The 24,660-nt window shown below is 42.5% G+C and overlaps 1 protein-coding gene across 1 annotated transcript in view; it reads right to left on the reverse strand.

The window, feature by feature from the left end:
• The window catches only part of PIK3C2G (phosphatidylinositol-4-phosphate 3-kinase catalytic subunit type 2 gamma), a 276,099-nt gene extending 251,902 nt beyond the window's left edge, over positions 1 to 24,197 (reverse strand). The window contains exons 1-4 of the mRNA XM_048827594.2: positions 23,419 to 24,197; positions 20,051 to 20,133; positions 14,038 to 14,195; positions 12,386 to 12,497 (exon numbers count right to left, since the gene is read on the reverse strand). Coding sequence (XP_048683551.2) covers positions 12,386 to 12,497; positions 14,038 to 14,195; positions 20,051 to 20,133; positions 23,419 to 24,123 — 1,058 coding nt within the window. The 5' untranslated portion in view covers positions 24,124 to 24,197. The remainder of the gene's footprint in view (positions 1 to 12,385; positions 12,498 to 14,037; positions 14,196 to 20,050; positions 20,134 to 23,418) is intronic.
• Positions 24,198 to 24,660: the final 463 nt, after the last annotated feature.

Raw genomic sequence — 24,660 nt, forward strand, 5'->3', positions numbered from 1 at the left:
GCTATTCTACCTTACATCAACTGGAATGGTTCACTAGGGACTGGTCTGTCCAGATTGCAGAGTACTCTGGCTTCACCTAGAGTGCTCCAATAATATTCATACTAGCAGGGGAATTCCCTTGTCATGAGAATCGCCAATCCCCCTGTGCTTCTTTAGAGCAGCTTTCAGTCCTTTTAGCACTGTTGGATCAATGCAAAGGAGACTTCCCCGGGGCTGAGGGTCTGGCCTGGTATTTCTAATTTTATGTGGAAGTTAACATTGTTCCATTGGCTATCATTTTAAAAAAAAATCAGGTGAAATAATGCACCACTAATTCTCAGTTAAAAGCCAGAACATTTGTTCAAATTGAAAAACTTTAGGGTTTAATGGCATTGATTTTCTGCCATGACAGATTTATTATTGGAACACGTTCACATGCACCATCAGCTACATCTCCAGTGCATGTTCTGACAGGTTCATGTTGCCTCATTCAGGCTCCTGGACATGAGAGCAAGAAGGATTGATCCATATTTATATTGCTTTTCAGCATGGCAAGTTGTTCCAGAGCTCCCTGGACAGGGGTGAAAGTACCTTAAAGAACTTATCAGTACTCTGGAGTCCTGATGAGGGGGCGGGGCCTCAACCAGAAGAGGTGGGGCCTTTAAATCCCCAGGCACTTTAAATCAGGATTTAAAGGGCCTGGGGCTAGGGCTGTGGGAGCAGCAGCTAGGAGCCCCGGGCCCTTTAAATCACCCCGAGCTCCCAGCTGCAGAGGCAACTGAGAGCCCTGGGGTTTGGGGGTGATTTAAAGGCGGCTATTTAAAGGGCCTGGGACCACCACTACCATCCCAGCCCTTTAACTTGCCACCGGAGCCCTGGTGCCGCTACCCCAGGGCTCTGGCAACAAGGCTCCAGGGACAATTTAAAGGGCCCGGGCTGGATTAACTTTTTGTGAGCCTGATGCCAAACATACTTGAGAGCCCCTCTGGGGAAAGAAGAGGTCAGGGGCAAGAGCACAGCGGGGCGTGGTGGTGGTGGTGGGGGGGAAGGATTGGTCCCCAGCTGGAGCGAGGCAGGGGCTGGGGCAAGATGAGCACAGTGACGCATGGGGGGAGAATTAGTCCCCGCTGACTGGAGCAAGGCAGGGACTGGGGGCAAAAACACAGTGGGGCAGGAGCTAGGGTTGGTCTTTGGAGCAAGGGAGGAACTGGGGGTAAACTGCAAGGACAGCAGGGCTGGGGAGGGGGTAAACAGGATCTCCCACACACACCCCTGCCCACATAGAGCGGGTACCTATCTTCTCCCTGGTTCTAGCCCATTCTCTTTGTCTCTCTCTGCACCAAGCTGAGGGTGGAGGTGCACTGAGAACAGGGCTGGGGATGCAGGGTCTGGGAGGGTGTTAGGGTGCAGGAGCAGGCTGGGGTGCAGGGTCTGTCCAGGAGCTAGAATAAGGGAGGAGGCTCAGGGTTGGGGCAGGAGGTTGGGGTGTGGAGCCCTTACCCAGGGCAGCTCCCATTCGGTGCGAGGGGTGCAGGTGGGTATGTAGGGTGGGGGAGGGTGCAGGAGCTCCCGTTTGGTGCTCAGGGTGGGGGTGGGGATGTGTGTGGGGGGGTGCAGGAGTCAGGGCAGAGGGCTGGGGTCGCTCCCAGCTCCCTGCCCTGAGCGGCTCATGGCAGGGGGCTAAAGGGGGTATGCCCTGATTCCACCCCCTTCCCCAAGGCCCTGCCCCCACCTCTTCTCTGCTTCCTCATGCCAGGAAACAGCTGATCGGCAGCAGGGAGAGAGAGTGAGAGGGGGCGGGGGAACGCAGCACACTGGGGGAAGAGGCAGGGGAGGGGGGAGCTGGGCTGCCAGCGGAGCCTGCCCTGCAGCAGCAGGACAGAGCCCCGGGAGAAGGCAACACCAAGCTTCTGCCCCCATAGGGGAGAGCGTGGGGGGGGTGGAGAAAAGCGGCCAGGGCCCCTTCCGAGCGTGGGCCCTTTAAATAGCTGCTGGAGCCCCACCGTCGCTACCCCAGGGCTCCGGCAGCGGGGCTCTGGTGGAAATTTAAAGGGCCCGGGGCTCCAGCCGCTGCTGGGAGCCCCAGGCCCTATGAATTGCCGCCTGGAGAAGCCAGTCCGCCCCGGTACAGCGCACCGGTTCTTGCCGTTATGCCGTACCAGGGCGTACTGGCTTCCTTGCACCTCTGTCCCTGGTCCAAGTAGGAGAAACAGGTTTGTAGTGCACATCACAACTTCTGGAGTGCCCTCTCATGCCTGGACAGACCATTACAGAGGACTTTGCCTCTTGTCTGCCCCTGGTGGCCACTTCCTTGGCTGCGATGGCTAGTCCCTGCCCATCATCTTCTCCCCACTCCCTCTCTGGATTTTCTGTGGCTTGGCCCTCCAGCTAAGTCATATAACAATTCACTCCCCATCCAAAACAAAAAGTCCAACTTAAATTCTAAATCAAACATCTAAATCACTAGTTCTCCTGCCCCTCTCAGACTTCACTGCTTCCTGGCCCCTGCAGAGCTTCTCTCATCTTACTTCTTCCCAGCAGGATTCTCCTATTGCTTCCTTTCACCGTGGACTTCAGCAGCTTACTTCTGGAGATCCTCCTGCCCCTATCTCAGGCCTCCCCAACAGGAGTTTACTCTATTCCTTGTGGGTCTCTTTCTCTTGTTGCAGGCCCTAACTCCGAGCTCTCCTACCCAGGAGGTACCCTAATCCTAGTGAGTACCTCAGCCTCTTCCCAGAGGGGCACTCCCCTTCTTCTTCCCTCCAAACTCTTCCCCCTTCTGCTGAGTTCCCAGTTCTGTTTAAGGAGTGCTCTGCCTGTTTCACCACCACAGCTGGGGTTAGTCTTTCTAATTCAGCCCCTATTACACACAGCTGGGGTCACTAATTAGCCCTATGTTGTCAGCTCATCAGTGAGGCTAAGGAGTAGCTGCTAAACCATGAACAAGGCTAAGCCTAGCTTGCCTCAAAGGGCCAGCCAGTCCATGACAAGGTTCTTTTCTGGTCCTTTTCTGGCCCTATGAACCTATGACAGAAATAGGGGCTTATAGAATGTGCACGTAGCAGACTAGGAACTATTGCATCTCACATCGGGGTGTCTAACAGAAAACAAAGGTTAATTTTAAATCATTAACTAGCACAGCACATGGCTGTCAGATAATTACAAAGGATTCAAAGTTCTGGGGATTTCTGACTTCTATGAGTAAATGCTCTACACCTATCCCACAGTGTAATTAGGAAAAACACAAGCTCCCCATTTTGAAGGTACAAAAGGCAAAATTGCAGAAGTGGCATTTTGTGACAGACACATTGAAGGTCACAGAAGGAGAAACCTATTTCCATCTGATGAAATAAATACCTAGGGCAAGGTCCTTTGACAGTGCTTCTGTACATTTGCAAGATTTCTTAATGTTAAAGGCATACAGTACAGATTTAGAAGTAAGAAAAAGTTAGAGTGCAAAAGCACTAGCTACCACATTGAAATAAAAAAATATCTGTACTGCTGTCATCAGCCCCCCACCACCCAGTCTCTTTACTGCCTCCCTCTCTCTTTCTACACAGTGTTCAAATTCCTCATCCTCACCATTGGGGATCTGCATGGCTGTACCTGCTTCTACATCTCTCCTGTCACTTCCCATCAAGCCCTGATGCTCTGCCCATAGGCTCTGACTCCGTGGGTGCTCCGGGGCTGGAGCACCCATGGGGAAAAATTGGTGGGTGCTCTGCACCCACCGGCAGCTCCCCGCCCCAGCTCACCTCTGCTCCGCCTCCCTCCTTGAGTGCGCTACGCCCCTGCTTCTCCCCCTAGCTCCCAGCGCTTGCAACCACGAAACAGCTGGGGGAGAGGTGGGGCCAGCATGGGGATTTGGGGAAGGAGTCCAATGGGGCAGGGAGGGGCGGAGTTGGGGCAGGGACTTTGGGGAAGGAGTTGGAATGGGGGCAGTGCAGGGGCAGGAGGGGACGGGGCAGGAGTGGAGTCGGGGCGGGGTCAGGCATCCACCAGTGCCGGGAAAAGTTGGCGCCTATGGCTCTGCCCATGCGTCTTGCCTCACTGCTCCCTTGTCACCATCTACTCTTGTCTTCATTATCCCTTTACCAACCCCAAGTCTGTAATGACAGTCCTTTTCCTATAGGCCACTTTTCACCATTGATTTCTGCACCTCCCCTCTTGCCTTACCCTCACGCTATATTACAACTAGTGGAACAATCGGGAAATTATACGTAACATATTTATGAATCTTAAATCTCTTGACCATGTTCCTATAATTTTCTAGTTTTCCTTTCTGCAAATATTAGTGTGAGTGGACTTTGTTTTGCACAAATGTTTGGAGAAGAGCCTTTTATTCATGCAGATAGTGGGGCATGAATGAGTAGATGGAGCAGGTTAACGACTTTTGAGGAAAACATAATCCAGTCAGAAATCTAGGTCATAAGAAAAAACAGATGGAGCGGTCCATAAAATAGATGTAGTAGTATTCAGCTCCTATTTGTCACAAGTTTATCATGGACTGACAGACTCTATCAATGGCCCAATCCTGGAGCAGTATAAAAGGGCTGCAGCACCCCACAAAACCTGGCCCTCTTTGCATCTGTTACCCCACTATAAAATGGACATAAAAATTAAACAGTCATTTTAAAGGGGTGTCATGTGGATTAGTTAGTATTTTTACAGTGCTTTCAACGATATAAGAAGCACAACATTATTATAAACATTACACATTCTGGAAAATCCCCTTTCGCCTTATTTGTATTACAAATACCTACAGTACAATACAATACCACTTACAGACTTCAGCTGGGATTGTGCTAGGCATTGTACAAACATATAATGAGACACAGCCCAAGCCCTTAAGAGCTTACAGTCTAAACAGGCAAGACAGAGACAGAGAGGAAAGAGAGTCACAAACAAGTGAAGTGACTTGCCCAAGGTGACAGAGCAGGTCAATGGCTGCCAGAAATAGACTCCAGGTCTCCTGACTCCCAATTCAGTGTCCCCAGCAACACCATTAATTTCCAACCATATAAAATTCTTTCCGCGTTACTTCTGAATCCTTAGGCAGGCTCTTAAATTTTATTAAAAAACACCTCACTGGAGCAGCATCACGTATGAGAAGGTTAATTTGCAGTGACAAGAGAAAATGGAGGCTTATTTTTATGGAGAACATATTCACCCCAAAATGCAGGCTTCTAATGATCCCAGTCTACACAAATATACCTCTGTCCTTTCTATAATTAATAGTTTAAACTTCACTTGAAGGAAAAACCAGTTTCTATTCAGGCCTTGATTCTCAAAGACTGGAATTAATAAGGAAAAAAAAAAGTGTCACCAGTAAGGTCACAAGCAAGCGTGAGAGTGTAAATTATAGACTGGAGATGCTCATTTCTAGTCTACATTTCTGTTTACTGTGACTGCTGAATTTAGGCACAAGATAATTACACAAAAATACACTACAGGAAAATGAAGAGGGAATTCAGCAATATACTAAAGGCAAACTAAAACCCTCCTTCCTGCCTTCAAACAACAGGAAACTTTAAACTTTATAAAAACTGCTGGACTATGTTCATTTGCTTGTTGTGCACTGCAATCAGTTCTTCTTACTAACAACAGCCAGATCAATAAACAAAATGAAACAAAAATAAACTAACATCTTTTTATATAGCAATGTGGTATGTTTTACTAGGCACTTTGGAATGCTCTGAGCAAGTGGCCTGTAGCTCTAGAGGCAAAAAGTTTGCAAGGAAGATTGATTCATTACTGGCACATAACAAGAGCTTCTTTGGGTTTGCTGCTAGCAGTGGGAGTCATGAATTATTCAACACAAGCTGCTTAACCCCCAACATAATTTATTTTTATATGGCATCTTTCATAAAGGACATCATAAAACCACTTTGCTGATGCATCCATTCACAAGCTAAAAAGGAAAAAAGCAAAGGACAGTCTGAAGGGAAGATTTAAACAAATAGCATAATACAGGTGGTTTGGACAGGGAAAATCTTCAGCTAGCAGAGATGGACAGGGCAAGAAATAAAAAGATAGAAACAAAGAAGAGGTCAGGTTTGATGGAATGAATTGAACAGGTAGCTAGGAGACTTATGGTATATCTACAGGTGAGCTGATCGGCAAGTCCATCGGCACTCACCATTTTTTTCCCCGGGGGTGCTCCAGCCCCAGAGCACCCACACCTAGATATATAGAAACACATTAAGATCATAGAAGAGGAAATTGCAGTACATCAAGATGGGCTGAGGGAAAGACATAACTAAAGATGAGAGAAGAGGCAGGGACAAACTAAGGATTAATCCTAACAATGCTTTAGAGATGGTGCAAGACAAATTTGTTGGCAAGAGAAATGTAAAAAGGAAAAAAAATGGAATAGTCTGTGACAACTCACAATTTCTGACCTAGGGAGATCTAAGGTAAAGACCAGAAATGGAGCATGGTTCCAACTCAGAATTTCACCAATTACCTATGGGATGAAGCAAAATCCTCAGTATAAAATTCCCTGAACTTTTGGGGATGTTTGAAATCCAGGTTTCCACTGTGGTTCATAAGAAAAAGCCAAGGGGAACATCAGAAGATAATGGACACACGCAAAGGAGGGGGAATAATAAATTGTTACATCTTAATTTACTTGGCAATGCCATGTGTCATGCTATTCCTAGCTAACACACTAGTATGTATTCTCTCTTTTCCCCAAACACTTCCATTCACTTAAAGCTAATTGATTCCAGGCATCATCAAGTATTTCAGATTCTGCTACAGGGGGAATTAACTGCTCTATAATACAGTTCAGTCTGATAACAAATGGAAGCCTCTTATAGAACTTCATGATGCCATCTGGCTCACTAACACCATGGTGTAAGGCAAGTGCATTATATGAACTCTTTTGTGGTTTGGCTTTATGTTCAGGTTCTTCTGAACTATAATGACAAAGAAACAGCAGCACACAATTCTCGTTACTGCTACAAGGTTTCCGTGATGACTATGTTAATGAGGTCAACTGACAACCCTCTGACACCACCTATTATAGAAAACTCAAACAAGACTCCACATCACAATTCACCCAGGAATTTAAGTGCATTGTCAAATCCTTCCTCAAACAACTCCAAGAGAAACTCTACAACCTCATTCCCCCATGAACCCACTCAGGGACCTTCTACTTGCTTCCCAAGAAACACAAACAAGGGAACCCAGGTAGACTTATCATATCTGGCCTTGGAACTCTTACTGAAGGAATATTAGGACTCATAAGAACCATCCTTAAAAGGTCACATCCCACACAAAGAGCTTGCTTCCTCCAGGACACAACTGACATCCTGCAGAAACTCAGCAACTTTAACAACGCCCCTCAGAATACCATCCATTTCACCTCCCTATTCACCAACATTCCTCACAATGATGGCATAGCTATCCACCTCAAATATCTACAAGACAACACTCAGATACCCACCCCAAACATCCTTTTCACATCCTCACCCATAGCTATTTTACATTCAACAACAAGCAAACACTTTGCTCAAACCATGGGAACAGTCACGAGTACTAAGATGGCTTCCCAACATGCCAACCTCTTCACAGGCCACATCAAGGAAGAATTTTTGGATGAGGGCACCACAAAAAAATATATATATATATACCCAAGATACATCAATGATATTTTCAGCCTCTGGTCAGATGACCTAAACACCCTTATATCTTTCCACCACTACTTCAACAACCACCACCACCCATCAATCAAACTTTCTCTAGGACACTTCTGTGCCAGCATCAAATTTCTAGACATCAGCTTCATCAAAGGAATGCTATAGACAATTGTATCCAAGAAACCCACAGATCACCACACCTACCTTCACAGGTCCAGTAACCACCCCAAACACACAAAGAAATCTGTTATCTACAGCCAGGCACTCAGATATCACAGAGTATGCTCCAAGAGGAAAATCCAGGATATACACCTTAGCATACTTAAAACCTCCTTCACCAAACTAGGACACTCCACCAGAGAAGTAGATAGCATGATTGAATGGGCCACCCAAATAAGAACATAAGAATGGCCATACTGGGTCAGACCAAAGGTCCATCCAGACCAGTATCCTGTCTACCGACAGTGGCCAATGCCAGGTGCCCCAGAGGGAATGAACCTAACAGGTAATGATCTAGTGATCTCTCTCCTGCCATCCATCTCCACCCTCTGACAAACAGAGGCTAGGGACACCGTTCCTTACCCATCCTGGCTAATAGCCATTCATGAACTTAACCTCCATGAATTTATCCAGTTCTCTTTTAAACCCCGTTATAGTCCTAGCCTTCACAACCTCCTCAGGCAAGGAGTTCCACAGCTTGACTGTGCGCTGAATGAAGAAGAACTTCCTTTTATTTAAAACTGCTGCCCATTAATTTCATTTGGTGGCCCCTAGTTCTTATATTATGGGAACATAAAACTTTTCCTTATTCACTTTCTCCACACCACTCATGATTTTATATACCTCTATCATATCCCTCCTTAGTCTCCTCTTTTCCAAGCTGAAAAGTCCTAGCCTCTTTAATCTCTCCTCATATGGGACCCATTCCAAACCCCTAATCATTTTAGTTGCCCTTCTCTGAACCTTTTCCAATACCAGTATATCTTTTTTGAGATGAGACCACCACATCTGTACACAGTATTCAAGATGTGGGCGTACCGTAGATTTATATAAGGGCAATAAGATATTCTCCATCTTATTCTCTAACCTTTTTTAATGATTCCGAACATCCCGTTTGCTTTTTTGACTACCGCTGCACACTGCATGGACGTCTTCAGAGAACTATCCACAATGACTCCAAGATCTCTTTCCTGATTAGTTGTAGCTAAATTAGCCCCCCCCCCATCATATTGTATGTATAGTTGGGGTTATTTTTTCCAATATGCATTACTTTACATTTATCCACATTAAATTTCATTTGACATTTCACTTAGGTTTGTGAGATCTTTTTGAAGTTCTTCAGTCTGCTTTGGTCTTAACTATCTTGAGCAGTTTAGTATCCTCTGCAAACTTCACCACCTCACCGTTTACCCCTTTCTCCAGATCATTTATGAATAAGTTGAATAGGATTGGTCCTAGGACTGACCCTTGGGGAACACCACAAGTTCAACCTCTCCATTCTGAAAATTGACCATTTATTCCTACCCTTTGTTCCCTGTCTTTTAACCATTTCTCAATCCATGAAAGAATCTTCCCTCTTATCCCATGACAACTTAATTTACATAAGAGCCTTTGGTGAGGGACCTTGTCAAAGGCTTTCTGGAAATCTAAGTACACTATGTCCACTGGATCCCTCTTGTCCACGTGTTTGTGACCCCTTCAAAGAACTCTAATAGATTAGTAAGACCTGATTTCCCTTTACAGAAACCATGTTGACTTTTGGCCAACAGTTTATGTTCTTCTATGTGTCTGACAATTTTATTCTTTACTATTGTTTCAACTAATTTGCTCGGAACTGATGTTACACTTACCAGTCTGTAATTGCCGGGATCACCTCTAGAGCCCTTTTAAAATATTGGCGTTGCATTAGCTATCTTTCAGTCATTGGGTACAGAAGCGGATTTAAAGGACAGGTTACAAACCATAGTTAATAGTTCCACAATTTCACATTTGAGTTCTTTCAGAACTCTTGGGTAAATGTCATCTGGTCCCGGTGACTTGACACTGTTAAGTTTCTCAATTAATTCAAAAACCTTCAATCTGTGACAATTCCTCAGATTTGTCACCTACAAAACATGGCTCGAGAGAAATACCTTGAGAGATCTTGTTTCAATACAGGAAAAAACCCCTCCAATCACATACTCCTATTTGTCACTTGATACCCCATATGGGTTCCAGTGTAGGGTGGCATCAAACAATTACTACCCGTACTTTGCAGGAACCACTTTCTGAAATAAATCTTTCCTGCTCTTTCCCCCTCCCCCCCCTTCTGGTCTTCAAAAACCTTACCAAGTTCGTCATCAGAATCAAGCTCCCCATGGACCAGGACACATCAAAGTAGCACTAGACTCTGCCATAACAATAGCTGCTAACCCTGCAAGCATATCTCCACTGCTATAATGTTCAATACCCCCCACAACACACCTTTCAAGATCCATGGATCCTACACATGCCTATCAACACAAGGTGTACCTCATCCAGTGCACTAAATGCCCCAACAACGACTATGTGAGTGAAATGAGACAATTACTACACTCTCAAACGAACTCACACAGAAAAATAAAGACAAAAAAACAACACCTACCACCTGCACAAGACCTTCACAAGACAGACATGGGAGCTTAAATTCACAACTTTGGTAGACCCTAAAAAGCATGATCTTAATAAAGATACTCTATTTATAGCTTATTACACAATCTGTAGCCCACTAAACCCCCTCTTCCCTTTTCTTCTTGTGTAGATCAGTTAATGGGCCACTTGAATGGTCTCTTAAGAGTATGTGTTAACTACTTTTGCCATACAATCTGGTCTGCCTTGTATTTAGCTGTGACACTCTTAAGTACCTTTCCCAGACCTGAGGAAGAGCTCTGTGCAGCTCAGTGGTTTTCAACCTGTGGTTCATGGATCCCTGGGGGTCGGCAGACTATGTCTAAGATTTACAAAGGGGTCCGTTTCTCCACTCAAAATCTTTTAGGGATCCACAAATGAAAAAAAAAAAAAAGGTTGAAAACCACTGGTGTAGCTCAACAGCTTGCTTCTTTCACAAACAAAAGTTGGTCCAATAAAAGATATTCCCTGATCCACTTTGTTTCTCCAATATCCTGGGACTAACACAGCTACAGAGAGCACTGCAAACATGATTCTGAGATTATTCTGGAATTTAGCACTGACGTATACCAAGAAGAATTTTGCATGAGCACTTCTGATTTTACATCTATATTAACAACAAGGGAGTGGGGAAAGAGCAGCTCACATTCATAGACATCTCAGATACAGGGCCAAATTGATCCTTCAAGTAATCCTTCAGGCTTCACATTAAGTTGCCCTGGGGATGAGTTTGGCCTAGGGTTTCAAGATCTCTTTTAGAGCACGCTGAGGATGATCAGGAAGAGGCAGGAAAAAGGGGAAGATGAAAGCACAGCATAGCATAGAATTACAGCAGCTGAGGCCAGAACTGCAGCTCAATGCCTTTTGCACTACACTGAAGGAGCAAAGCAAGCAGCTGAGAACATTATTGACCTTGTTTTGCTGCTAATGAGACATGCAGAGATTCTGCAAGTGCAGGAATTCAGCAGTTCCCTATTGATGAGTTCTTCCAAAAGTGAAAATAAACTGTTCAGAACGTACTGTACACTGTACCGAGACACAGTGAGCTCATCCTAAGTACAATTACTTGTTATTTTTTCGTTAGCAATTAGTTTGAAATGAGAAAGAGCTTTTTCCCCCCCTTCTAAACAAACCCAGTCTCTCTTATGCAACAGTGTGATCAAGTAATGGAGGTAAGGTGCTTGAATTGCCTGTCACTTGTTCCAGTTTTACACCAGCGTAACAATACTGTCTTGTTTTATGCAGGTGTAAGCACTTGGAGAATCACGCACAGTGAGGTCTAAATGACCAAACCCTACACCCTGAGTTGCAAAATATAATTCATCACAGACATGTGAAATCAGTTACTAGTGAGGGAGAAACCTATAAAAGTTACAACTAGTACATGTGTATATCATCATCCAACTTCAAGTAGTTTCTAAGTTCAAAAGTTCCTGGCTAGTGATACCCAAAAAGGCCTCTTTCTGCCATGTATGTTCTCTCTTCACAACCGGACATTCAGCGACAGCTGGGTGTCTTCACTTTCTCTACACTGATGGAAAGAAACGCTGTCCCAGTAGGCAACGTTTCATAATCATACTTCCCATGTATTAAGTGGTGTACATCTTTGAAGAGCTGCACAAACACTAATTAACTCATCCTCATAACATCCCTGCAGTAAGAAGTTGGCAATGTTATCCCCATTTTATGGATGGAGAAACAGACAGCTCAGCCCAATGCAACCTTGGCATTAGAAAAAAAAGAGATGCTGATGAAGAAACTGAGGCAGACAGGGAGATGAAATAACTTGTACAAGGCCACGGGGGGAGTAAATAGAAGAGCTGAGATTCAAGTTCAGGAGTACTAGCTCCCTGTCTCATGCTTATTTCTCTAGACCACATTCCCTTCTCAGTACCCTACAGTATAAGCACAATTTGAGATAGGCATGAACCAAACTCCATGGTTCAATACCTTCCGAGGCTCGAGGAAGGTGGGATCTAAGATTAGTGATGTGACCATTGCTTTTGCATCTTTCCCTTTGGATCTGTTTTGTTTACAAATGTAGTACATCAGTATTCAGGTGCATAGCTTAAATGATCGAATACGTAATCAATACCATCTCTTAATGAGATACTTACTTTTGCAAAAATTCATCACACCCATAAACACTTAGAAAACACTCTTCCTGGGCTGGATATTGATTTGTACAATGGAGAATCTCTACAATTAAGTTGCGGACAATACAGCTAGCTGTAAACAAAGAGAAGAAGAAAAAATTAATAGCAGCTTGGTAGAGAGCTGCAGGCTATATCCTTGAGCAGAGAAAATGGAAGTCATAATGTGACTGCTAACTTTTGCTGCAGTATAGCTCCACCTAGAGGAATTAGAATGAACCACACCTTATTTAATAATTTTTTTCTGGCTTTACACGCTCTGAGGAAGATTGAGTTGTCATTCATACAATCCTAGCAAGTCACTGACCTCACCCCGGTTTTGAAAGAAACAGGAGAGTCTGTCAGGAATCTAGAATTATAAACTTATCAATTCTGAATCAGAGATGGCAGAACCAAAAAACTAGTTATTCCCACTGAAATCTATAAACTCAGTTTTCCCCTCTTGAAATTGTGTGTACTATTCTCAAAAGTGAATACAACCTAATGCAAAAAAAGAGGGCATGATGAAGGCTCTGCGCCTGCACAAGACCCAAGGATATGCCAGAGATTTGTTTGTCACTGCAACCAGCCACATCCATTTCATGTAGCCATATGCAATGAGCACAGCAATGATACAAAGATTTGTGCAATCAGCCCATGATAAATCTACTCTAGTAGTTACATTCTTCCATAACCCTGCTCCAAATTTTTAGGCCACTTTCCATTTCGGAGATTTTCTCCCCCCCCCCATTTTTGAGTATCTGATCCAAAATCAGAAAAGATGTATGTATAGTTGGATTGTGAATTCTGGGAAGCAAATCACAATATAAGTAACTAAATTTGCCTTTATAGGCATAAAGAACTTGCCCTACCAGACTAGATTATTGGTGTCTCAAGTCTGATACACTCCCTCTAACAATGGCCAGCATCTGATTCTTCAGAATGAAGGCAGAGATCTCCCACAATATACCTAGTCAATTGTGCAATGCAGCACACAGGGAAAATAATTCCTTCCAAACTTCTGTGACAATCTGATTGCCCAAAGCTAACAATCCGAATCACCAAAGCAGAGGTTGATTTTCATTTCAATTCTTCATTCATGCTATTTCCTTACTGCTAAAAGAAAAATTAAAATGTTCATTTTAAAGGTTCATTTTAAAGTTTAAGGTGTTAAGACCATTTGTGTTTTAGTGATCTCTTGGAGAGCAGACAGAAAAATTAAATGCTCACAATCAAACTGAAGGCCTTAAAAATAAAAGTGGCCAGATTCACATTTATGCACTGGCTGCTTTGTACTGCCTTAGTGACACAAGGCAGCTGTGAGCCTGGCTTAACCAACCCGTTAAACTAAAGTAGCACAAAGAAGCCGGATCATATTGGTGAATCTGGACCAAAAATATTTAAGCTACTTACATTTAGATCAGGCCAATCAATGCTGATTGTTTTTCATGCAAAATTGAAAAAAAAAAAAAAACAATTGGCACTTTCAATCTGCTCCCCCCACCCCGCACCCTCCCTCCAAAAAACAACAACAACCTTAAAATGGAATGGTACCAAGTACCTCACAAGATGTTTGTGTATTTTAGTAGAACTGAAGAACTGAATTCTGGAAGGCTAAAGAAACCCAAAGCACTTACCACATGGTGTAAGATGCAGTGGAGGAGATGAACAGTTTGTCAAAATGCTAACTTTGAATTTTGATTTACAAAGGATCTCATCTGATAATGTTGTTGTGACACTCCAAATCTTCCCAGTATTTGTCTTCAAATCAAAAGCAGGATATGCGTCTCTGATTCTGGAGAGAACATATGATATATTTATAGATTTGTCTCTCCTGTCACTTAAGACAAAACTACCACAATATGCCAAAAACAACAGTATAGTTAGATATTAGGGAAAAAAATACATGATGATGAAGGGTACATTGATGCTATGAACAAATCTACTTCTGTCAGACATCTCGGTGAGATAACTGTTGCCTATTTCATGTTTTATTAAATAAGAGAACCACTGGTAAAATCTCCATTGATTACAGTATGCAATATTATGAACAGAATCACTGTGTGGGTCTGATCCTAATCCCACTAAAGTCAAAAGGAGTTTAGCCAGAGACGTCACTGTATTGTGATCAAAATAATTTCACCATGGTGCAACGAGTATTCTGTTAAACTAAGTAAACCCATTTAGTCATGTCCGAATAATGGTGACATCATAGCAGAATTTTTGGAAGCCTTCTCAATCCATTGCTGAATTTCAAGCACTCAGTAAGGTGACCTTCCAGTGATTTGCCACACACCATTCATCCATCTCCTCACTGGTTGCCGTCTGCTATGATTCCCTCCCCCGCTTCCATCTCTGTACCTAATGGGACCAAAATACATACATTTGCGACTGATTTCTGACATCAGGGTCTGCTTCTCTCCAACAATATTTCTAACATAGAAAAAAAGATGAATGCCTATCTGCAGGATATGCAAGAGAGTCTTCACCAGCACCACATTTCAAAAGCTGCAATTTTCTTCTTGTCAGCAGCATTAACTTCCCAAGCTTCACATCTATAAATCACTATGGAAAAAAATGAGGCTTTTTATGAGTCACGCCCTCATACATTTTGAGATGCCATGGTTTTTCCAGTTTCTTAAGGGAGACCATAACTGAGTAAGCCATCCCTAGTCTTTTACCAATTTCCTTAGAACAGCATCCTTAGTTGGATATATATGATCCCAGATAATTAAATTCATCTACTGCCACTACAGTTTGTCTGTTAATCCTGATGCCCACTTGCATCTCATTTTTGTTAATCATGTCAAGGTACAAGCACTTTGTTTTCATCGCATACAGGAATAGTCCATATTCCACACAAACTATTTTCATAGACTCCAACATTTATTGCATTGGTGGTTGTAGAAAAGAGCGTCATGTCAACATACCTTAGGTTAGCTAAGAGATGTTCACTAATGGAAATCCCAGCTCCTTTCACTTTGTCAAAACTATCTAAGGTTCATCTCATAATAAATCCTGTATACATATGTTAGAGTCTTGGAGACTAAATACATGGTTGCCTCACACCTTGCCCAGTGGAAAACCACTCACCATTGCCTATTGCTATCTGCACTGTGGTCTGCTAGAGACTTGTAATAAATTCAATTAGATGCTTTGTCTGCCAGTATCCTTCAAAGATACAAACTGTCATGCTGGATGGTGTAAAATACTTCTGAGTAGCCAATTAAGCACATACTCAATGTGTGCTTGTACTCTCTGCATTTTTCAATGAGACTGTGGATATCCTCAGTTTGATCATGTGTGACTTGGCCCTTTCAGAAACCAGCTTTTTCTGGTGGTATTCCTGTTTCTATTGTTTGTTGCATGTGATCCTGGATTATATAGAGCAGAATTTCGCCTGCATGCAACATCAAGGAGATGTACGATAGTTATTACACTCTATTATGCCTCCCTTCTTTGGTAAGGGCATAGAAATTCCCTTTGTCCATTCTCCTGGCCAATTTCCAGTCATCCGTACATAATTATATGTTTTCCATATATAATCAGCACTGCATTTGCCAATCATTTTTTAACAATTCTTCAGGCATGTTGTCTACCTTTGGTGTTTCTCAGTCTTCATTTTCCTAATAGCACACACCACTTACTCTCACAGGGTTAATGTCTCATTCTCTCTTTTCTGTTGTCCTGTATCATAGGTGGTTCTGGGGAGGCATATAGATTGGCACCATAATCTCTCCACCTGCATTTAATATCACCCTTAGTGAGGACTTTGCCGTCATGATCTTTTATTAGGTTTGATCACAGGGTAAACCTTTTGGTAAGAAGCCTGACCGCTGTAAACAGAAGTGTGTGTTATTATTCTCTTTACAATTTCCAAGTTCCATAGATTTTGCTCTTATATATTCACTCTCATCTTGTTCTATTAAAGCAATGTTCTTAATGACAGATTTCTAAGAAGATAGTGTAACTAGCTTTGGGCACATAAACTTACAGATACTAAGGCCTCAGCAAAGACTGAATACAGCGAGTCAAAACATTTCAAAATTCTTCAACAAGCAAGGGCACATTTTCTGTGCAAAATCTGACACACAAAAAATTGTATCTGTTTTCAACCAGCTCTAGGATCAAACCTGGAACATTCATCAGCAGAAATATAGGCTTCTCCTATTTAAGTTTAAGGAAACTCCTGTAGATGTATATAGGTAAACTGTTCTAGTCACTAAGTCAAGCCACTAAAGGGAAATCTGAGACTACATAAGTGAATTATATACTGCCTCTCCTTCCAATTACCAGAGGTCAATTTCAAGTCCCCTTTGGCGTGTCGTTGAAAGTTAGAGACACCATGATTCTCAGCTGGGATTGAACCTGCAAATACACTCTACTGCATCAGATAGGAGTACATATCCTACCAATTGAGGCTTTACATTTCACTAATTGACCTGCATTTTTAGTAGCTAAAATAAAATATTCTTTAGTAAGCACATTGCTTTCTTTTGTGCTCAAGCAGCATACTGTATGTTGAGTTGGCAGCATTTTATATGGTCTCTGATTACAGTACATTTTGTGGCATAGTTCTCTGTATAATTCTCTTCATTATAAGGTTATTTCATAGAATCACAGAATATTAGGGTTGGAAGAGATCTCAGGAGGTCATCTTAGTCCAATCCCCTGCTCAAAGCAGGACAACACCAACTAAATCATCCCAGCCAGGGCTTTGTCAAGCCGGGCCTTAAAAATGAATAAGGATGGAGATTCCACCACTTCCCTAGGTAACCCATTCCAGGGCTTCACCACCCCCCTAGTGAAATAGTATTTCCTAATATCCAACCTAGACCTCCCGATTGCAACATGAGACCATTGCTTCTTGTTCTGTCATTTGCCATCACTGAGAACAGCCTAGACCCATCCTCTTTGGAACCACCCTTCAGGTAGCTGAAGGCGGCTATCAAATCCCCCCTCACTCTTCTCTTCCGAAGACTAAATAACCCCAGTTGCCTCAGCCTCTCCTCATAAGTCATGTGCCCCAGCCCCCTAATAATTTTTGTTGCCCTCTGCTGGACCCTTTCCAATTTGTCCACATCCCTTCTGTAGTGGAGGGACAAAAGCTGGACACAATACACCAGGTGTAGCCTCACCAGTGCTGAATAGAGGGGAATCATCACTTCCATCGGTCTGCTGGCAATGCTCCTACTAATGCAGCCCAATATGCTGTTGGCCTTCTTGGCAACAAGGGCACACTGCTGACTCATACCCAGCTTCTCGTCCACTGTAATCCCCAGGTCCTCAGAACTGCTGCTTAGCCAGTCGGTCCCCAGCCTATAGCAGTTCATGGGATTCTTCCTTCCTAAGTGCAGGACTCTGCACTTGTCCTTGTTGAACCACACCAGATTTCTTTTGGCCCATCCTCCAATTTGTTTAGATCACTCTGAACAAAACCGGTCCCAGGCACTCTGCTTGATACCGGCTGCCAACTAGACATGGAGCCATTGATGACTACCCATTGAGCCCGACAATCTAGCCAGCTTTCTATCCACCTTATAGTCCATTCATCCAATCCATACTTCTTTAACTTGCCCTGGCAAGAATACTGCTCCTGATGAAATCAGTAGGAGTTGAAGAAATTCAACACCTCATAGCAGTGAACCTTGAGACTGTCAATTTGGCATTTTTCACCAGTGTCAAATTCATTTGAAAAAGGATTCTGAAACTATCCATGGAAGAACATTTGCTAAAGCCTTTTCCATAATTGTACCAAGAAACCTGGTAAAGAGATTATGGAAACTGCTTTAAAGTTGATATGTATACAATGAAACATTTCAATTATGGGTTGCCACCTGTACAAATATTACCTGGAGAAAAATATAATGGGTTTCTATTCGAGTTACTAGCTGGAGCTGTAAGTTTGCATGATGTAGAGTTTGAATTATATATCTTGCCTCTGATTTATAAAACCTGATAGTTACTAAGATTTTTTAGGGACTTGGGGGAAGCTCAGTAAGACTGAATGGGTTAGTTGTGTGCAAATCTATTTGAGATTTTTCTTGGTCTTTTCCTTAGTGTGACATTATCTCCTCAGGATGCTTTCTTATTTTGATAAAACAAAAAGAAAGGGTTTGCCACCGTCACACACAAAACAAGCTATGACCAAGTAGAAACAGATTAATAGAAATTAATCTTCCTAACGCTGTAAATAAACTCATTAATTCAGAAAATCAATAGGAGGCTTTTCCTGTAAGTGGAGTAAAAAGTTAAATGTATGTTTGGACAGAACAATCTGAGTATCTGACAGGAAAGTATGTAATGTGGAATAGGCTTTCATGAATCTGATGCTATTAGAATGGGGTCTGGAGTCAGACTGATGCACTATGAAAAAAGGGAAACAGAGAAATCTCTGATGCAGCATATTTGGGGGATGGACAACCCCCTCACGGAGCTAAAAATATATTCAGCTAATTTGAGAGCCATTAACATGAATTAGAAAACATTTTTATGAAGACAGGTCTTGACAGACCTTGCAAAAAACTGACTCAATATCTAAATTTAAATGGATTATATATATTTAAATACCTAAAATGGGTCGTTGGGGGGAAAATAGTATGTGACCATGTTACTAAAGACTATCATAATAAATACAAATACTGGGACTCAACTGAGGTTGTATGGGCAACCTTCAATCTTATATTTCTTAATGTTCTTGGTTTTAAAAAAATGAAATTTCTAGTTTTTTAAAAAGAAAACTGAAAGAAAAAAGAAAAGAAATTTTACCATATGGGACTGTAACAGCCCAACTCTATCCAACTCAGCAGGGTTGGAACACTAAGGTAGTACCTGGTAGCAATAATAGCCTATTATCCTCTAAGTGGAACAGCCACTGGAGTGGAATGTAACACAGTTTGTCAGTGGGTTACACTGTTGTTTTCTAGACAAAAGTGGAATGTTAGGTATCAAGATTCTGAGGTTCTATCCCCGGCTTTGGGAGAGGAGTGCTTGGACATTAATGAACAGCTTGTGCTCAATAATCAGGGCTTATCAATGGAACAGATGAAATTTGAACTCATGATATTCAGGCTCCCAGCCCAGTGCACCTTTACTTAGGCAAGAGGGTATTTTGCTGAAGGAAAATGAGTGAGCAGGCAGGCAGTTAACTTCAGGCGTGGCAATATATGCAGTGCAGATGAACTGTTTAGAAAATTTAAGGGACAAGTGCCAATTCTGCTCTACTATACATGTGCAGATGGTAATTATCCAAAACTTTAAAACTTGGCCAAAACACAGTTTTCATGAGAACAAAAAACACTTCTCCAGTACCAGGATCATCTCCCAGCCAACTTTCAATTTCTGGCTGCAAACCCCAGAGGCACTAGAGCTGGTCAAAAAGGTGGCATGAAACATCTTTTATGTTCAATACACTGAAAAACATCCATTTTGAAGAGGTCAATTTACTTCTTAGTAACAAAAAGGGAGGTAAGGAGAGAAAATATTTTTTCTACCACACTTCCTCGTTCATATTCATCTCTAAACCAAAATTAAGAGTTTTTCCTTATTTAAAAGACATTGAAATTATGGCATTGTTCAGAAATAATCATCCAATTAATATTAGCGAGATAAATGTCACAGTTGGTTGAATAAAGTTTTTTCATTACTTACTTCTTCACTCCATTGCAGAAGGAGGCAATACTTTCATTACTCCCTTGATCCGCTTCAACCAGCTGGATAGACCAATCTGCAAGCTAAAAATACCAAAATTAAACCAGAAGAAATAAAGCTCACTTTATTTACCTAAGGAAAACTGAATCATCTAGTGAGTTCAGCAACATCATCTTGCAATAGATTTCATGAGGGCTAAATCCTCATACCTCAGCACAATTTCACTTACTTAGATGGGACTCCAGTGAGCATAAATCACCCACTGGATTCCACTGAAGTATCAAAAGATTTCATTGGTAACTCAGCAAATACAATGCACTATGATCCTCAGCAGTCCGTAATTTAATTTTTGTTTCTATTTGTAAAATATTACGGATTTGTAGTCTTCTGTATGGAACATCAATGTTTTAAATGTTTCTCTAGGGTCAGTGACTACAGCTTGTCAGGCTCTGGGTTCGAGGCAGTCAGAACTGGTGATTAGAGCCATAGTCCAGAACAGGTACAAGGGTCAAATCAAGACCGAGCTGAGGGCAGAGCCGAAACCAAGGGCTAGGGACAGGCTGTGGGTCAGAACTGAGGTCAGAGTCTGTAGACAAGCCAAATAGGATCCTAATTAGAGTCCAGATGCAGGCCAAAGGTCGAAGCCAGCTGGAAGTCAGAGTCTGGGGGACCAGGAGGCAGGTGTAGGGCTGGAGTATGGTTGGAGTAGGGCACGGACAAGGCTGAAACAGCAATGAACAAGTCTAGGACAAGGGTGGAGCAGGAACAACAACTGGATCAAGGGAAGGCTGGAAGCCGAGGAAGTCAAATACTGTGCAGAAGCATAAAGGTTCCTGGCTGAGTACTGCTGTTGCATGGACTAACTTGAAGCTCTGGCGGGGTCAGTGAAATACTTGTGCCTGGGGGTCATATGACCTGGGCCCTGACCGGGTATATGCTGCTACAGCAAACCTGAGTGCTGACTCACTGTAAGCTCTGCTTAGGGGATAAATCACTGTAGCTGAGTTGCTGCAACGTCCCTGAGCCATGAGTTACTGCGGGCTCTGTTGGAAGGGGGAGTCATGGCAGCTGTGTGTCCAGCCCTGGTCTGGCTGCAGGTTTGCATCAAACATAACTTTGTCAGACTTTAAAAATTGAGGCTGAAATTTTCCATGCCATCTTTGTGCCTCACTCTGATTTTTCCCCAAAAGAGTTCCAGCCAAAATGGTTCAGTTGTTTCCAAGAATGAATTGGGGAAAAATACATTTTGTCCATGTTAAAAATTTCTCAAGACTGTTTCTTGAAGAAGCTCGTCTGACTGCATGCTTTGGAGCAGAGACTTGAAATGTGGCAGGGAGATGATCTTTTGTTGTTCCCATGAAATCTGCCCACATTTGGCCAAGTTAGAAGCCTTAGAAAAATCTGTTTGCAGATGCTGAGTGCAGAATTCAACAGCTGTTACCTCTGAAGATTCCATCCCCAATGAGAATGCTCTGTCCCCTCATACCACCTACATGTGACCAGAATGCATCTGCACTGTTCTCACAGAGTGAATGAGCATGTTCCACTCTGAGTATGCAAGGGAAAAGATAGACTTTCCTAGTAATCACTGCTCCTAGCTGCAGCTACCGTTTGCAATCTGCTTTGTGGACCTCCAGGAGGAAAGGCACCAAATAAATTAGAAATTGTTATTTCACCCTTTTAAAAACCACCATCAGATCTCTGTGCAGTCAACCACAGTCTTACTATCTGAGGAGGAATAGATTTTTTCTCCAGCCTGTAAACACCAGAGAGAGGCACAAACCACAAACTCCAGACCTTGGTGTGATTCTCACCTTTTGCGAAGTGGTCTGAACTGGTGTCTTGACGGAGGTCTATAATAAAAGTCAACTTTACTCCCCAAGGTCTGATCCTGCAAGGTGTTCAGCATGTTCTGCTTTGAGTAAGGTCAAGAGATGCTCAGCACTTTGCCACATCGTGCCCTAGCTATCTGAAAAGGGTCACTGTAGAGTGATTTGACATACTTCTCCCCACATGTATCTGGATACTTCACGATTCCCGAAATATTTCAGAATGCTGACCAAGAGGTGGGTGGGGGTCACCATTATGAGGAAGGGAAAAATGTCAAGTTGTGGAAAGGAAAGGGTGAAGAGAGGAGGGTGAGGAGGGACAACATCAAAGAGGGAAATGGAGACCTGGAAAACAAGGAAATTAACGCCCCTCCCTCATCCCCCCCCAAATATTCTCGAATGGAGCACTGAACGCTTGAAGGAAGGCAAAAGAAAGAGAAAAAACTTGGTTCAAAAAGACAGCAAGAGCCAGAGAGTATCATCAAGAGATCTGATTTCTGAAGACCTGTTCAGTTACAGTAAAAGATATTTATTTCAAAAATATACATACATAAAAGCAAGCAGAGTGAGGTCAAATTAGTCATTGTGCCAAATCTCAGGATTAGGACAAGTCAGTTTGAACAGGGATAGAGATAGTAAATTTGGCTACACAGCAAAACAGATTCAGCATAATTCCCTGCTGTTATAAATTTTTTGTTACCTCTGTAAAAAAGCTGGGGGGAGCCCACCCTACAATACTTTGCTCTACAGTAGTAATGGTCCAATGATCCAAACAATCTAATGGTCCAAAAGCGCACTACTATAATAAACAGCATTGGAGTATTTTGGACCACAAACCAGATCCTCAGCTAGTCCAAGTTAGCCTAGTCCTATTAGAATCAATGGAGTTAAACCAATTACATCAGTAGAGAAACTGGTTCCATTACCTTAAAAAATGAACCAGCTTTTTTTAATGGGCAGATGGGAGAGATAAGTCCACACATTTAAGTATAAGTTCGGGAAGCCACAAGTAAGATGTGGGACAGATCTGGCCAACATAAAATTCTTATTAGTTAGACTAAGCAGTCTCCTTTCCCTTCTAAAGTGATTTCTTATGGGCTGCTCGGTTCTCTTCTGACTGAAAAGACAGATTATTTTATACGAGGAGATTCTACAAGGAAGTAAAATTTAGAAGCTTTCCTCCCAACTAATCATCAAGAAGAGTCAATGGACTGTTTGTTTATAAAGGTAGCTTCCTCTTTAACATATAAAAGCATTACAGGAAAAACTGAGTGCCAAGAAAAATAATATTCCTGCCTGATTATCCACTGCCTCACATCATGTGTCGTTATTTAAGACCTGATCCAAAAGCCCATTAAAATCACTGCAATTCTTTCAATTGACTTCAGTGGGCCTGATCTAAAGCCCACTGACATGTGCAGAATTAGAGCCATTTCTCACGCACTTCACATAGGTGTGGGTGAGTACACAAGATGCAAGGCAGAGGACAGTCAAAACCAAGATCTTTAAGTCTTTCAACCATACAAATTTGGCACATACCTCTGTGCTGTCTGCAGAGCTGTTTGCAGAAATGCTGGGCCAGACAGGTCCTGTGGTCAATTCTCTAGGAGGGTTTGTTAAGTATGTTTCCCCAGAGCTCACAAGGCAAGTTTTACTGTCATTTCTCCTTTTATCTTTCATTCCTTGTCCACTTGCATTGTCGTCTGAGAAAACGGGATGTTGATAGTCTATATGTTCAAAGCCTATATAGAAATTCAGATTTTTATTCTCTTTCTCCACATCTGACCCAAATTCATCTGTAGTTGGACTCAAGTTATTTCTTCCATATGGATCATAGTCATAAAGTGTTCCAATGGGGTATGTGGGGTAGGAATTCTCAACGGAGAGGTCACTACATCCGGATAGCAAAGAAGGTCTGAAGCCAATTGTTGGTGGCACCCTGACTTGCTGCCAGTGAGAGGTGGAGCTTCCAAAGTAAAGGTCCCTATGAGGAATTTGAGGTGGATTTACTCCGTATAAATGTTCTTCTGCTGCATCTGAGAAAAACTCCTTTTCTTCAAGGTCATGTGTATATGCTGGACCATAAAAGGGTATTTCACTGCTGCCTTCACCAACTATTTGGTCAAGTCCTAGACTGACCTGGCTATCAGGATTAAAATGATACATAAAGGAAGACGCTTGGTCCTCAGATTGTCCTTCGTGTAACTCATCTTGTGTCAAAGGCATTTTCCAAAAGTACGCCATGCTTCTTCATCCCATGAATCTTAACAACACTCAGGGGAGAGTTGCCACAGTTTCAAAGTCACAATGAGTAACACTGCAGAATTTGAGCTGTATATTCACTGGAACAAAACAAAATAAAACTAGTTAAAATGAATTTAATGTGTTGTAAGCTGTACATGTAAATGACATTCATTTTAGAGTTCTCTCCACAGGGTATAAGATCCACTCTCTTATCTTGTACCTGGAATGAAACCCACCATATGAAACAGATGTAGAATGGTCCTTGGTTTCTGGACTGTTGAATAATATTTGTGGTCATTAGAACCAAAGATGCTCATTTCTGCAGTCTCCAAATAAGTTATTTTAAATTCCTTATCATTTTTACAGTTGAATAGCACATTTTATCCAAGAATCTCAAAGCTCTTTCACAATACCCCTGTGAGGCTGGTCAATATGGGGGAAAAAAATTTTCAAAGGTTCAAAAGAGAGTTGGTGGTCTAATTCTCTTTTGTGCCTTTGAAAACCTTCCCTTATAATGTCCATTTCATAGAGGTGTAT

The sequence above is a fragment of the Caretta caretta genome, chromosome 1 (assembly GCF_965140235.1).
Source record: "Caretta caretta isolate rCarCar2 chromosome 1, rCarCar1.hap1, whole genome shotgun sequence".
Classification (NCBI taxonomy): Eukaryota; Metazoa; Chordata; order Testudines; family Cheloniidae; genus Caretta; species Caretta caretta.